The sequence below is a fragment of the Somniosus microcephalus genome, chromosome 10, assembly GCF_052327205.1.
Source record: "Somniosus microcephalus isolate GS21.2 chromosome 10, FLI_Smic_1.0, whole genome shotgun sequence".
In the NCBI taxonomy this organism is placed as follows: domain Eukaryota; kingdom Metazoa; phylum Chordata; class Chondrichthyes; order Squaliformes; family Somniosidae; genus Somniosus; species Somniosus microcephalus.
In genome coordinates, this window is record NC_140996.1 from 117,958,750 (window position 1) to 117,975,894 (window position 17,145).

Below are 17,145 nucleotides of genomic sequence, written 5' to 3' on the forward strand. Positions count from 1 at the left end.
TGCTGTGGGGGTTTTAGACTAGGGAAGCAACGGGTATCCCTGGTTCCCCAGCAGCCATCTGTCCATTTGTTTTGCTCCAACAGTTACAGTGGTGACTTTCACCACAACAGGCATGGTTGTCCATGTGCTGAATGTCACTTGCAGGTCAGACTTCAGTATATAGCACAACTCAGTGACTGTCTCCCTGCTTAAGTGCAGATGGTGAAGGCAGGTCTCCACTGACATGCACAAGTAGTTGTGCTGATTGTACAATGTAATATTTGGGCCACCTACAGGTGGGTGCCAGCTGGCTGCCGTGCCAGTACACCTGCTTCTCCTCCCTCCTCAAGAGTTCCCATTACTCCTACAAATCCATTGGCAGGCCTAATGGAATGTCCATGGTCAGCCACTGGTCATAGCAGGAAAGGAGTGCTGAATTCAAGGGGAAGGGGGTGGGAAACAGCAAACAACAGGCAAAAATTCACTTGCTCCAATGCACAAACTCAAGACGACAATAGTAGTCAGAAGGCAAATCTCAATAATATGACAAGTTCATTTTCGATGGTGGAGCTCTTCAACGAACAACTTTCAGGCCTCCTGGTATGTATTTTATACAAGTGCTCAGTGAATTAAGAGCTGCACTGCAAAATTACATGGAGAATCTGGAGCGGTACCAGCTTATATTAATGAACATAACTTTGTAGTGTAGTCTTATCTACCTAATTGAGGTCCATACATTTTACTCGCGAGGGGCCATTCCCTGAGCGCACCTTCCCAGAATTGACCCTTCCATGTGGTGCCAAAACAAAACAGTGTGAGACTACCCCTTCAGGGAGTTTTACACTGCTTTACTCCAGAGTCAGGTCATAGAAACATAGAAAATCTCAAGCCTGCAAGAGACCACAGGCCCATCTAGTTTTCCATTCTGCTGTCCTTGCAGTTGTATCCAATAATGTGTGTCTTTTCAAGATACTTGTCCAACTTTGCCTTGAAGAGATTTAAGCTACTATCCCTGCACGCTCCCTTGATAAGCTATTGCAAAACCAACCATTCTCTTTATCAAAAAATTATATTCAGCTTGGGTCCTGATGCCAGGTTTACATTGTCAGTTTAGTGTTGGTGCAAAGTGGAAATCACTTCACTGATGTTAAACTTGCAGTGCAAGTGCACCCCAAGCTATCTTTGAATTGTGTGATCTACATTAACATTTTTAATGTGAAGATTACATGGCACAGTGTATTGGCGTATGAGTGTACAGACTGGAGAGGGCACAGGTGTTTGCCTATCATTCCCCACCTGGTGACTTCTGATCTGCATTTGGCTGTTGTGGTTAAGAGAAGGTAAGGTGCTTCCTCACTGGGGGTGGGTGGTCATCCATCACACTGTGGGTTGTTGACACACACCTTCCAGTGGCTGTCACGGTCGGTCGCTGTGCCGGAGTAGGAGAATGGGTAGTAGCATAGATCTAAAAAAAAGTTTTCGACAAAAATTGGGATCACACTTCATTTTATTTTTAAAAAACCTATGAACTTGGGGGTCAGTGAGGATGTGATATGCATTGTGATGTGAGGCATTTAGGACGCACTCCTCTCACACACCGGGATTTCCAACACTGCCCCTTAAAGACATGTGTGTTCAAGCATTTCTCCAATTGTATAGAATAGAAATATTTAACACAGAAAAAACAATCTCTAATTCGAGGGGAGGGGGTTTAAATTAGATTGCTTTCAAAGAAAAGAAAGCATTTAAAAAAAAGTTTCCCTGTTTACAAATTTACGTAAAATTGTCAAGAAACTTAATCGTGAGAGAAAAGCTGGAAGAATCGTTGACTAAAAGCGGACGAGCGAACTCTCCGGGCAGTGGCAGAGGGTGAAGATTCCACTTTTTTAGGTTTACTTTTTTTCAGTGAATCTGAATCAGTTGCCTTTTTTTAATAATATTTTTTTTAATTGCCCCTTCGCCCATTTTGTTTGCTATTTGGAGTCTGTGGTTTTATTTTCCTTTCCCTTCCCTTGTTTACTCAGGCAGTGGCGGTATCATTCCGCTAGTCTGGGGAAAGAAGCGCCCCCTTTCTCTCTCTCTCTTTACACAATGTGACTCCCAGCTCCGTGCAATGAGCCATCAGACAGCGGCGGCAGCAGCAGCCCACAGCGAGCAGAGACAGCGCCGAGTCCCACTGCCTCCTCTCGCCCACAAACTTGCCGCAGATCCCCGGCGCCAGCGCTGAAAAGCTCCCGCATCTGGATGGCCGGGAGCGGCAGCACGGACATCCCCAGCCGGATTCCGCCTGCCACCGGCCGCAACTTACCAAGTTTCAGCGCGATCTGCTTTTTCTGAAGACTTTTTTTGTGTGTTGTGTCTTTTCTTTTCCTCCCCCTCCTCTCTCCTCACATTTTTTCTCGAGTATTTTTTTTCTCTGCTGGTCGGGACAGGAGAGGGGGTCGTGCGAGCAGGGAAGAGGGAGATCCAAACATAATCTTGTGTGTGTTGTGTGTGAAGAGAGAGAGAAAGAGAAAGTATCTGTGGGTGCATTAAAGGGGCCGGTGTCACCATTGCGATCGTCTGAAGGAATATTACCGTAATACAAGAGAAAAATGGGTTTCAATCATCTTGAAGGAGGTGGATTGAAGGGTGCAAAGTGTTGTTGAGATTTTGATTGAATTCGAACAAAAAGGAATCCAAGACTTTTTTATTGCAATATACTCCTTTGCAATCCCCCCGGGGTTAAAAAAAATAAATCAGAAAACAAAAACTTGTCAACATAGTGTGCTGGGAGGTTAGGATGGGGGATTACAACATGCCCCCAAACCCGAAGCACAGCGCGATCGTGGAGAGGTTGAGGCAGCGGATCGAGCTGTGCCGCCGGCACCACGCAGTCTGCCAGGTCCGCTACGAGCAGAACCAGCCGCAGCGCATCGAACAGGAGCGAAGGGACAAACTCGCCCTGCACCAGAAGTACCTGGAAACACGCAGCAAGAAGACCCCCAAAGCCAAACAGCAGCAGCAGCAACACGAAAGCAACCGGGCCACCAAAAACTGCGACAGCGAACAGCCTCCAGGACCTAACGCATCCAGCGAACACAGGAATCTCACTCTGATCGCTGTAAGTTTGCTTCCTTTGCTCGCTCACTTTGCCTCCTTATCTTATCTTTAAAGAAAAAAAGCGACACGCTTTGTTGATCTATTTGGAATTCCCTTTGTTGTTGTTTTGGTTGTTTTTGTTCAAAAGATTGGATCTGCATTAGCAGCTGTTTTTTCCAAAACGAGCAATCAGACTTTGAAAAGTGTGTCTTAAAGCTGTCCTTTCTCCAGCTTGTTGTCAGACCTTACTTAAAATGATTTGCATGAAATTGTGAAGAATTAAATGTCAGTTTGGATTAATTTTAAGAAAAATGCATTGCAATGTTCCAAAAGGTTGTCCCTTCTAAAATGGCCCTATGTGCCACAGTATTGTATTTCTGTAATTTATTTAAAGTTCCACAAGTATCATCAAAGAAGCCCGGTCTATTGGCTCCCTTATCTATTTTGTGAAATAATAAGCTGTGACCTGTGTGGAGGGTTCAGTCTGGTGTATACTCTGAAAAAGCTTGCCTATACTGAACTGAATGACCCTCGCCTCTCATTGGAAGAAACAGCCGAGCAGACATGTGATCAATACATTGAGTTTGCTCACTCAAAACTTCTGAATTGGCCAATAAGTTGCACCTGCTTATATTAATGGTTGGTAAATATTAGGGTAAGAATGGCTTTAATTTAAGCAAGTTTGTTGATGTTTATAATCTACAGTTTTGAATAACAGTCACTGTGTGTGTGTGTTAAACCAAATAACAAATGGCAATTAGGAAATCAAAGGCAGTTATATAATTCTCAGGGTTTGGATTGATGTACATTGCCAGATTTATGTTTCTGCAGTATCTGCAATTCTCAGTTTGCAGCTCACTCACAGCTATCTGTTAGTGTTTGTGTGTGAAAGTTAAGTTTCTTGGTCAATTGAAACCTTTGTGTATATCACCAGGACTAAAACTTGTTGACATTGGTACATAGTTTTTCTGCTCTTTGAGCCATAGTTTCGTGAAAAAGAGATTTCAGTATTGTACACCTGTACAGTTAATTTTCTCCCTTGTCCTCCTCCTGAAAGTGCTGATTCCTAACTGGGGTATGGTTCCACAGGTGCCAGTTGCCCTCTACATATTACACAAATGCGTGTTGTTTATACGAGCTTTGACAATGAGTGTCAGTAGGATATCTAACTGGCAGTAATGGGGCGTATCATACCTGTTCTCATACCTGCGCTCATCTGATGTGCACACTTCCAACGGGGGTTGCTGGGTAGTGAACAGGAAGCCCAGTGATTTTTCCTTCAATAACACACGGGTGCTGAGGCCAACTGTAGTGTGCCTACCGTGCTGTGGCAGAGATCAGCTAACTGAGTACAGAAAACAGATCAAATCAGGGACTTTCCTACTCCGTATAGCCTAGCTACTCACTGGATAAACTGATGAGCCATTAGGAGAGCACTGTCTGTACACTTGTATGTGTGTGTGTGTGTATATATATAAACATACATATTTATATAAATAGTTACAAAGCTGTAATTCACTCAAGCAATTGTGATGACATCTCAAACTGTGAAGTTGAAGCTTTAGCAGATTATAAACTTCAGCACAGCGTTGAGATTGAATTACAGCCTTAAACTCAATGCCAGCCATTTGCTTTTATATCATTAATACTAAATAGTTAAAAATCACCTTTTCAAAATAATTGCTTATTGACACTTTTTCATAAAAACAAATACTTTTGCAAGTTTTAAATTATAAAAACAACAGAAAAACAATAAGTACAATAATTATATTTCTGCAAGTTTATATAATGTTGACAAATGGCTTATTTAGGGCATGGGATCAGTACTCTATAAAGAATGTTCACTTAAGTATGATTTTTCTTAAGGTTGTAACGATACACCTGTGTGATATCTTCACTCCACCTCAAATTGCTGTCACCACTACCACCGCCTGTGGTAGACCTGTAACCATCAGGATTTTAGTCTAGCGTTCTGTTGCTCAAAACACTCTCTCCAGCCACAACTAAGCTTGGGAAAACAAAGGTGAACAATTTTACTGCACATTGTTTTTTACAGTTCAAGTGGTTAAAGTGTGAAAAATGAACAAGCATAACATCGCACTTTACTGAAGTCCTAATGCCATCATTGTATATACACATTCAATATAATTATACATAGTAGTCATTATCTTTGGACAGCTTAAATAATGGTAAAAGGAGGATGAAGACGAAGGCATCAAGAGAATCCAGTTCATTATCATTCAGATAACAATGCGAAACAGATCTGGGACGTGGATTTTCTCTAAAAAGCAGAAATGTGTGTTTTTTAAATAATCTTACCAGACCATGAGAGATGCCTTTATGACAGTAAAGGTGGGATAATACAGGAATATATGAACATAGGAGCAGGAGTAGACCATTGAGCACCTCGAGCCTATCAATCTCAGTCTTAAAAATTTCAATGGACTCAGCATCCACAGTCTTTTGAGAGAAGAGTTTTCCAGATTTCCACTAGCCTTTATGTGAAAAGTGCTTGCTGATTTTACTCCTAAATGGCCCAGCTCTAATTATAAGATTATGCCCCCTTGTTTTGGATTCCCCACCAGAGGAAATAGTTTCTCTGTATCTACCCTATTGAATCCCTTTAAGACCTTGATTTATAGCATCCACAATCTTCTAAACTCAATGGAATACAAACCAAGATTATGCAACTTGACCTCATAATTTAACCCTCTAAGTCTTGGTATCATTCTGGGTGAAAGGGTAATAAAGCTGAGATAAATCAAATCAGATGCCCAACTATAGTATTGTGTGGCTCCAACAAACTCCTGAGTCTAAAAATATATAGCTACATTTGCACATATTGTGACAGCTTGTGTAGAGTAGATTGTGAGCCACCTGAACCTGAATTGTTAATTAATGTATTTGATGAGCAATATTTGCTATATTGCTTGAAAGTATTAAGAAAAGAAAGAACTTGTATTTATGCAGCATTTTCCGGATGTTCCAAAACACTTCAAATCCAGTGTATTATTTTTGAAGTCATTAATCTTATGTAACAAAATGGCAACCAATTTGCACACCGCAATGATCAGTTAATCTGCTTTTGGTGTTTTAGCTGAAGGAGCAATGTTGGTTAGAACACCTCCCTGCTCTTCAAAGAGTAGTATGGGGCTTTTTACATCTACCTCGACAGGCAGGCAGACAGGCAGAGTTTAATGTCTCATCCGAAAGACAACACCGTGAAAAGCATAGCACTGCTTCAGGAATACACAAAGTATTAGTTTAGATTATATACTGGAAGAACAAGGCTTGAGCTCACAAACGTCTGACTCTGAGGTGGGAGTGCAACTAACTGTGCCAAATGGACACTATAGGATGATACAGAGAATAATGGCAAGGAGCTGGCTCTCCACTTCCATTGTTGTTACATACATTATAATTAATACTCTATTGTCTCCCTGACAGCATTCAGAAAAAAAAACTGTGGCACAAGAGTATCACAGGCAAACAAAATCAAGAAATAATCTTTCATGCAAACATAATAAGGTGGAAAATTGATGACAAGACCATCAGCATCTGAAAAGAGAAAATAAGTTGACTCTCAGCTTTCACCTGTAATTCTCCAGTTGGCATATAGTGGGGAGAACATGTTTTAATGCCAGGACAGGTTGTGCCAAACCTGAAATAACAACACAAAATGCTGGAAATACTCAGCAGGCCAGGCAGCATCCGTGGAGAGAGAAACAGGGTTAACGTTTCAGGTCTGGGACCCTTCATCAGAACTGGAAAAAGCTGGAGATGTAACAGATATTAAGCAGGTGCAGAGACGGGGTGGGGCGGTTTAGGAGGGGAGGAAGGAATTGAAAGAACATGCTGTGAAAATGTTGCAAATGGGAATGGCAAAATCATACTGCATGAAAAATGGGGGCAGGGATTATTATCTGAAATTGTTGAACTCTATGTTGAGTCCGGCAGGCTGTAAAGTGCCCAATCGAAAGATGAGGTGCTGTTCCTCGAGCTTACATTGAGCTTCATTAGAACAATGCAATAGCCCGAGGACAGAGAGATCAGAGTGGGAGTGAAGTGGAGAATTAAAGTGACAGGCGACCGGAATCTGAAATTGTTGAACTCTATGCCAAACCTGTGTCTGTTTTTAATCATAAAAAATCTATCAGTATTATCAGATTTGATACTGTGTGTAAAACCAGATTCACCTATTGAATCTGGTTTTAAGTCACTTGTTTTCATTGGAATAACTTTATTTTGCAGAAATTCTGTTGAATTTTAAAACCTTTTTAGTCAAAAAACAGATTATTATTTTAAAATCTATTAGTTCGTTAACCTAATTTTCAGATGGGTTTGAATCAGACCTCAAATATCCAATTTTGTTAGGACACTGTCCAGCAAGCCTTTTTCAAATTTTCCAGCATTTCAAATTAACCAATAAAGAATGTATTCGTACAATGACATGCAAACCTCAACTCTCGGGGTTCAGAGCATATAATGTACTTACCAGAAAATATCTTTTGTCACTGAAATTATTTTGTGTAATTTCGTAGACTTTGTTTAAATTAAATGTTAAACATTGGCCCGGATTTTGTGGTAAAATAATAACGGTGAGGCAGTCAGTCTCATTAAAGAGTAAATGGGACAGCAACTTCCAGCGACCCCACATGCAAAAATCCGGAAGTAGCTGTCCAAGTTGCCCTGCTCCTGCAGAAGCTTTACTATAACATTATTTCGCTGAGAGACTCGGCATTAAAATACATGCAATAGCGTGAAGTTCCAGTACCTACTTGATAGATACCCACTAAACTCACCAGAAAGTTAGGGCTTGTCCATTCCAGTGTAAGTAAATTTTTAATGGCATGTTAAGTCAAAATTATTGATAAACAATCTTTCTGGCACTGAAAATTAAATTCCTTCAGATTTTAATTATTGTTGGAGATTTAAAAACATTAAATTTTTTAAAACTTTTTCTTTCTGTCTGTTTTATATCTCTTAATTCCATCTTTCTTTCCCTCTCATTTTACTTTCTGTACATGATTTTACATTTAATTAACTATTCTAATATAGACTTCCTGATTCAGACACTGCATGCCTCAGTAAGGATTTTTCAATCTGATTGGTTAAGGGGATACACAGTTGCTTTCCCTGTTCACACAGGTACCAGATCCCCTGTAGAGTGCGCCGCACTGTTTTGGTTCACTAATCACAGCAAGTTCCAGTGCAAAAGTCCATAGAAAGTCTGTGGGCAAGTGTAAGTGTAATGAACAACTGACCGCAAAATCCAGGCCAATATATTTCAAGGTCATTTTCAGGGGTCTTGTGTGTGTATTGATGCCTGATTTTTAAAGCTTTTCTTATTGGCAGAGAACCTCAATAAAATGCCTTATATTTGTGTATAGTTTACTCATACATTTCATTTCAAGAAACTAAACATTACAAAGAAACAGATTACAAGTAAATTTGAACAGGATAATTGGGAAGCATCCAACAATTAATAGCCCAGGCATGACATTTTCTTCAAAATTAAAAAAAAACTGTTTAAAAAAAGACAACATTTTTACTTTGGTTTTCATAGTGATATAGCACCTGTCTTGGTGTCTATGGCAGTCAGTTAAGATGAAAGTGAATGCTGTTCATTTTTGTATAGTTTGAAAGTTTTCCAAGTGGAGGTCAGTAGAAAGCCAACTAGCTTGTACTGCAAGCGGACAAGTATCTAGTTGGGGTAGCCAGGGTAAAGAATAACATTTTAGCTATAACAAGGTGGTGAGGTTGAAATGAATTTGTACTAAGTCCTGAAGAGTTGCTAGAGGTGATGAGTGTTGTATGTTATTTTGGCTGGGTTATTTTGAAAACTACTGAGCTGGGGTCTGTGGTGTAGTTCTGCCAGTAATCTGAGGATTTTCACTGGGTCCTAAAGATAAATTCTGATTCATATCGGTTAACTTTCCCTCTCAACTCCAGAGTTTGACAGCATTCATTGAATAATGTAGCAGATAGTCTGTTACATACAGCACGACATATAGGCTAGAATGTTAATAACATACATTGTAATTTATATGGGTTCAAGTAAGTCAGAAAAGCAAAGATTGTAGAGTTTATCAATGTTATCAGAGCCCCAAAGAGTTCATGTGTTTGAAACATGCTCCATTCTACGTTTTGGCAGCTGGCTTATTCAGTTTTTGGCAAGTATTTGGTAGTTGCCACCAGCAGGCTCCCTCAGTTGAAATATTTGATTTGTACTGAATTATTATTCACTGTCTTTTTACCCCTTGGACCTTGCTTTGAATCCAGCCCAGACTGACTGGATGAAAGTCTCCTCTTTGAATACTTGAATAAAATGTTTGGGCAGTCCCAGACCAATTGGTGGCACGGGCCCAGAGCACACAGCTGGTCATCATTTTAATTAACACTAAATTGGCAATTGCACTCAGGCCGAAGAGTGGTTCGTGTGGAAAATAGACAAGATCACACTGATGCTGCATTGTCAGGGTTAAGTTGAGCTCTCCACATTGGGAAAATAAAGGTGTTGGGAGTGATGACTGTGACGCAGAATTCAGATGTAGAGCTGTGTTTATTTCTAAGAGTAAGATACAATAAAATAGGTCACAATTCTTTTTTTTATTAAGAAAACACTTCCTTCCCGATATTCTCCTCTTTTCCAGAAGGCACTGATTTCTTCCCAAGGTTCAGTTCCACAGGCACCAATCACCCTCCAATGATCTGGTACCTGAGGTTGTGAAAGGTGCTGTATAAATGCAAGCCTTTCTTTAGTGTAGTGCCCATACTGCTGTGCTGGCTGAGACCAGTTAACTCTGTAGACCAGGGATCAAACCTAGAACCTTCTTGGCCTGTATGGCTGTTACTCATTGGATAAATTTGTTGAACCATTGGGGAGCATGTTCACCGGTTTAAATAAAAATGAGTGATTGCCAATCCTAATGAGTGACATTCAGCATGTCTAGAGTTCAGCATGTCTAGAGTAGAGGGAGCTTTATCTCGGCAGCTGGTCATGACCCGAGCGTGCTTGATGCTGACACTGGGTATCTAGAATGGGAAAAACTGTTCCATGCCTTAACATTAACAACCCTCACATTAATGAGAACAAAAATTACAATAAATAATTTGATACCATGTCACTTGACGAGACTGATGAGGTTTTATATCACTAAATGTAACGGGAGAATCAGACATACTCTGTAAATAATGTGAAAAGGTTACATGATTCATTTATATTTTATTTTAAAATGTAGTACTTTGAAATTAAAATGTGAGGTGGTGTGTAATTAAAGCTTTATCAAAAACAGTGCCTCCCATTTAATTCCATAGTACTTAATCACATATGAGCCCAATGTCCTGATCTTTCCTGTTACTTCTGTGAACATAATCCACTTAATTGAATGTATAAACATAAATGGCTAATTTGGATAGCGTTTTGGCTTTCCAGTAGTTACCACCCACTTATTTACATGTGTGATCACTGCTTGAGTTTCTGATATTGGTAAATTGAACTGAGTGACAGTTCTGTAAAATGACTGCCAGGATGCACTATTTCATGAGATTATGAAGTCCTAACACCTCCTTGATGACTCAATTGATACAGAGAGTGTATAGCTGAACCATACAACCAAATGGTCCAAGATTCAATTCCTAGTCTATGTTGAGTAGCTGGTCTCAGCTGGAGTGGTAGTTGGAGCAGTACATTTGGCTCAATTGGCTTCAGCATCTCTAGGCCAGGGAGGGGTATATCCAGTAATCTGTGCTGGAACATGTCTCTGTCCGGATGTTGGGTGGGGATAGGATAAGACTTGGCCGTGATGCCCCGAGCAATTAGTCTGTGGGCACTCATTGTCTAGGCTCCTAAATGAAGAATAGCTACTTGGACGAAATAATGGAGGGCTGCCAGCATTTGTGGGATTGTACTCGAGCATGAACTTCAGAAGAGGAGAGGAAATCGGGGCCGGAGGGGTTAATTTAGACAAGAAGTACTTTTTTCTTTCACTCTTGACTATCTCACTGACATTCTTTAGAAACATTGGCTCAGATACAGAAGTGGAAATGTTTTGTCCTAAAGGATTTTGGGTTAGGCCATATTGGTGCATATTATATAGTTGTACAGAAGTCTCATCATTGTGAAACTAAAGAGAAGGTAGCAGGTCTTTAATGCATTGTGATATTTATACTCTATATATACCATCACTGACAATGTCTCATGCCCATGTTCATGCCTTCATGTATTTCACAATGTTATATATGACATATACATACCAGGCATTTGGATTAACACTATTAAAACTCTTGTAAGTTTCTGCATCAGTTTTTCCAGCAAGATTTTACTGTGCCAGTTTGGTGGGGAATGAAGCAGTATCTGAAGCATGCACCAATTCTTCATTAACTTACAGACAGAATAGCTTTGTCCACGTGCAATTGAACTGACTGCTTTGAAGTTGTTGTTGTGAGATGCTAAAGGCTAGTCTGTTTACTTTGGATCTCTTGAGACTGAATCAAATGAGGAGGGATGAGTGGATTTCAGTCAGAGGAAGATGTTTCAGAGGGTTCCTTCAAAAAAAGGTACCAGTTATAGGAGCTTGCACTCTTCTTCAGGTTGGAGAGTACAACCCTTTGATCTGTTGCATTTATTGAGAAACACTTTAACATCTTCAAATACTGTCATTGGATTGAAACAATTTTCCATTCTCCTCCAACTGTGTCCTGATATAATGGGTCTGGAATAGAAAGAGAATGACTTATAAAAGCTGAAGATCACTTGCCCCTGTTTCCCAGATCACCATTTACCAACACTTAAAATTTATCATTGGTGGCTGCTCTTTCAGCCACTATTCTCCTGCCCACTGAAACTCCCTTCCTAAATCCATCTGTCTTGCCTCCTTCCTGTCTGCTTGCCTCATAAAAGCCAGACTCATAAAAACCCTTTCTCTTAACTATGACTTTGCTTACTCCAAACTTGCTATCTTTCCCTTATTTCCCTCCCACTCAGTATCTATTCATATCCTCCATCTTGTAAAGCAGCCTCAGATCTCTGTCTCTTTTTTGAGGAACACTAGAAATGTAAGTTGATGGATTTTTTGTCAATCTGTATTGTAGCTGGTAAAACCCAAGTGGTGATGGATTGTTTGGAAAGTTCTCAATATCAGACGGCAGATGTTGAAATCTGCTACCATTTTCCTCCAGAACGGAGTGATCCATGACAACAACTTACCGTGCCTTGTTTTCCAAGTTTGGAAACTTGGATCCATTGTTTTGGAGTTGCTGGTTGTATCTGTTTGCAGTAGGTTGTTACCACTCAGTCGCATAGATCATTCCAGTGGTTTAACTCTGGGAATCCAGTTTGATTATACTTATTAAACAAAAGTCTAATCACTATCTCTATTTAGATTGAGAATATGTCAAACTATATTTCTTTTCCTTATTTTTTTTAACTATTTAAATTCCTGTGCTATCTTATACACAATAATCTTCAGGAAGTACAGGAAACTCTTTTTTATCCGGGACCGGCGTGGTGCCGGTTTATCAAAAAATCCGGATTATCGAGAGGTATAGTAAAAGGTACGAGAGCCCTGTACACGGCCACAGATCCAGGCGTCCCTGTTGCATGGCAACAGGTGCAGGAACCCCGGCCACAGAGCCAGGCGTTCCTGTTGCATAGCAACAGGTGCAGGAACCCCGGTTACATGGCCACAGATCCAGGAACGGCCACTAATATGAAGTAAAACTTACCTGAACCTACTCCTGAATTTTGCCGGTTAACAGAGATTTCCTGTTATTTAGGTGCCGGTAAATCGAGAGTTTCCTGTATCTTCTTCTTTCAAGAGAAAATAACTGCTCTTCAAAAGAAGGTGATCTTATCCAGTCTGCCATCTGTACATAACAGCCTAGAAATTCTTTCTTACTAAAATGTGAGCAACACACACACTGACTGAAATTCAAACCCTTCTGAGAACTGTGCCCCAGAATATAACAGAATTAGATTTTTCCAAGATGAATTAGATGTTTCAATTTTAACCACCCACTGTCCTTTAGTATGTATGTGTGTCTATGTACATGCAAATGCTTTTGCACTTGTGTGTGTTGGCACTGTCCTCAGGGTCTCCTATCTCCTTGTAGTATACTGATGTATGCACATGTCACTGTACTGTGATTCTGTCTGTTTGTTAGCACAAACCTTTAACACCACTCTCCCTTCATGTGTATATATGTCCCTAAGCATTTCAATCTTTTGCATGTGTCTCTTCACTGCCAATTTACCAGACATTTTGATGGAAAGCCCTCTAAATGTATTCAAAATAATGAGAATTTTTTTTATTTAATCAGAGTGTTGATATTTTAAGTGCAGTGTTGATGTCTGAACCTCCCATAATATTCGCAGTAGCTTTTAAAGTCTTTCCATCTTTTTCATTTTCAAATACTGTATGGTACATTAATAAATGCAAGAGCTCCCCCAACACACACACATTTGAAATTATTGAAATGTATTCATGTGTTCAGCATTTTGCTTTAAATAAAAATGAAAATAAATGTTTCAGATCACGGAATGAATGAGCTACCCGTGCTGTGCCAGGTGGAAATCTTGTCATTTGAACATCTCCAGACGCTGGACCCATGTAGTAAATTATTCAGAGGCACAGTTGGTACCCTGTGACATGGTAATTAATGACTATCGGGATTATTGCAAGCAATGAACTGTGTCATGCCGTGTTCTCATGCCTTGTCCACCTGTTAAAGTACAACTTTCAATTTGATCATCTCTTAATGAAACTTATTCACATCATTAAACAAATCTGTAGCTTGGTAGCTGCGGACATCATATAATCACTAAACTGTGTTACTAGGTAGACAACCACCCTGAGGCCCCTGCTTTTTGGATTTGTAAGGAGCTGTGGGTGCAGTTCACGTGCTTTGTGCTGCACAGTCTCAGGCAGACGTTAGTTTGGTGTAAAGTTGCTTTGATATTATGACAGAAGTTCACTTCTCCGAGTGGAGTTTTGAAACTTGACGCCTCAGAACCTGTTGAAATGAATAGAGAAGTAGAACCTAACACAGGGAGCACGTTAATGTGACTCCTTGACAAAGATTGTTGGCAAATAATTGCCTCATTGGATAAGTAATTCAAGAATACTTTCTCATTCTGGGCAGCCTATTGCTACAAATTGATAGATAATGTACCAAACTATAAATATATTATACTTTAGCTATTTCTCAACATGTTATACTCTTATAGATACATTTCTGCATCTAAATGCTTACAGAAAACAATTCAAAGTGTGCTGCAGTGTGAATGAATTGTTTAGTTTTTCTCTTTTGAAACCATTTTTTTTAAAGAGATTTTTGTGAAATTCCTCCCTGCCCTCATGGCTGTTACTCAGGGTAGCGTGCAACTCCATGGGTGCTTGTGGCCTTCTGGCTCTTCACTCACCTGGTCATTCTTCAAGTGTGGTGGTAGCAGTGAATGTTGGTGGACAATTACACTGTGTGGGAGGGACATCACAGCAGAGCCCAAATCCAATCCTCTCCTTGACCAGCATCCACATTTCCAACAGCTATTTCACACTTTATGGTGGTCAGAAGCAGGGACCTGGCTGCTTTATTTTTCTCCCTAGTCTCCATAGCGGAGGGAAGCTGCAAGCACCCTGTAGTCACCTCTTTGTTATATTTTACCCCCCCCCCCCCGTTTTCTTGCTTTTGTCTCTGCTTCTCCTGAAGGTGCTGATCTTGCTGAGATATGTTACACAGGCACGGCAGTCCTTCAGTGTCTTACCCAAGTGGCCATTCTTCATGTTTGGAGTTTAAATACTGAGGGCTGACAGGGCATCACGGCAGAGGCCGATCCTGTATTCAGCTGAAGTCCGCAGGTACACTTTCCAGCAGCCTTCACTGGATAGCAGTTGGGAACACAGAGCCCCTCTCTTGAGCCAAGGCAACTGAGACCAATTGTAGCATCCCAACTGCTGGCCCAGCTAGAGTAAGCTAACTCAGGAATAGCTGTGGTCTGCATGACATATTAGCACAGCAGGCAGTTCTGTCATTCCTACTTTGAACAAGGATCTGGATCAAAGCTACTTGGCTGATGGATTTATAGTCATGATCACCATCCTGAATCAATCTATTAGTATTTGAGCCAGTTTTATGAAGGAAGCACACAGTCACACTATTGTGAATAATAACATTCTTAATACTGAGTTTGAGGTTGTCATATCTGTTCCAGAATATATCAATGCTACAGTACAGAAACAGGCTATTCAGCCCACCAAGTCTGTACTGGTGTTTTTCTCCACATGAGCCACCTAGTTTAATACCACTATCCTCTCATTTCTCTTAACTTTAACAGGCCTCTTTTTCAACATCTATGATTCCCTTTTAAAATAATTTATCAACTCTGCTTCAAAAACAGGTTATAGCAGAAAACTCCACTTTCTAACTACCCTTTGTGATAATCTTACATTCATGCTCTCTCTCTCATCTCACCAATCAGTGGAAGCAATCCATCACTATTTACCTTATAATGCCTCATAATCTTGAAGATCTCGTTATCAGCTATAGCGAGAAAAGCCCTAAGCGCTCAAGTTTTTCTTCATAGCTGTAAACCTTCATCCCTGTGAATATCCCAGTGAATCTATGCTGTATTTTTTCAATTGCTTTTTATAGCTTTCCTGTAATGGGGTGCTCAAAACTGTACACAAGTCTCCAGCTATGGCCGAAATACAAGTTCAACATTATCTCCTTGTTTTTTAATTGTACACCTTTCAGATATAAAATCAAAGGTTCGGTTTGCCTCATTTACTTGTGCTGCTACCTTTAAAGACCTGTGTATCTGGCACCAAAATCCCTCTGCTCTACTCCATTTAAAATCTTACAAATTATGATGTATTTCTACATTGAACTGCTTCTGCCACATATCTGCCCATCCTTCTAGCCTGCCTATGTCCACCTGTAGTTTTTTAGAATCGTCATCACAACATTTCATCTCAATGTGGTGTCAATTCTTAAATCCAGATTCATTATGTAAATAAGACCACCTCAATGTGGAACACTACCCACCATATCTTTTCAGTTTGAGAAACTCAGTTTAGCCCCAATCCATTGCTTTCTGACCTCCAACCATCTCGCTCATTTAATTCCTTGTGCCATTCATTATTTTTGCACGGATTTCTTATATGAACTATCAATTACCATTTTTACTGAGTGATCGTCCATGGTAGTGCTCACAGATTTATAAGGATTAGCCTCTTTCCTCTGTCTTCTGCTGTTGGGTAGTGTGCAGCAGGCCATGATCAGAAGGGAAGACTGCTCTCTTTCTCTGCCTCCAAGTTGTTTTTCATTCTGGGAGCTCATTCCCTGCTCTTCTCTCTCTGATTGTTTTTATTTTAGTTCATAATTCCACAGCTGTGTTACAACATGATTTGCTGTACATTATGTGTCTTCTGGCCTGGTTGCTATCCCGTCCTGTTTTCTGTTTGTTCCTCTCAACGCCATGGTTCAAAATTCAGGAATTCATCTTGCCGGTTTGTGCATGTGTCAGAGGCTGCCTTCGTGTCGAGAGTCAGCTGGCTGGTTTGCACGTCGAGAGGTGTGCAAATGGCTCAACGATTTGTGCATACACCAAAAAGTCTTAATTGGCTGTGAAGCACTTTGAGACATCCTGAGGTCATAAAAGGTGCGCTATAAATGCAAATTCTTTCTTCTTAAAGAAAGTCAATGGTGCAGGAGGGGTTGGGGCAGAGGAGGGGGAATCCTAATGCCAGGCCTCACCATTAACTAGCAGATCTTTGGCATCCATTATGCCTGGGCGAGACTGGATGTACCAGGCTGCCATATGCTAGAAGTGGAGCTACCTGATGATGCAGGCTTGGTTCATTACCAAAGACCCTTGAAGATTCAAAGGGTAAGATTTGTTTTTGTTTGATTTTAGTATCTGCCCCCTTTGCTCAGGTGGAAAGAAAGTATTCTTTCCGGGTGGTGGTGGGGGTATTCTTTCCTCAGGGCTGCAGTATGAGGCCTGTTTGGTAGTCAGGCACCTCAGATGTGTCCCTAGTGGTAGATCAAATGTTGATGGGGTCAGTGGCAGAGGTCCCCAGGCAG

At 40.5% G+C, this 17,145-nt stretch overlaps 1 protein-coding gene across 1 annotated transcript in view; it reads left to right on the top strand.

The window, feature by feature from the left end:
* Positions 1-1,849: 1,849 nt before the first annotated feature.
* The window catches only part of maml2 (mastermind like transcriptional coactivator 2), a 517,584-nt gene continuing 502,288 nt past the window's right edge, over positions 1,850-17,145 (top strand). Inside the window, exon 1 of the mRNA XM_085998741.1 lies at positions 1,850-3,082. Within this exon, the coding sequence (XP_085854867.1) occupies positions 2,762-3,082 (321 nt within the window). The 5' untranslated portion in view covers positions 1,850-2,761. The remainder of the gene's footprint in view (positions 3,083-17,145) is intronic.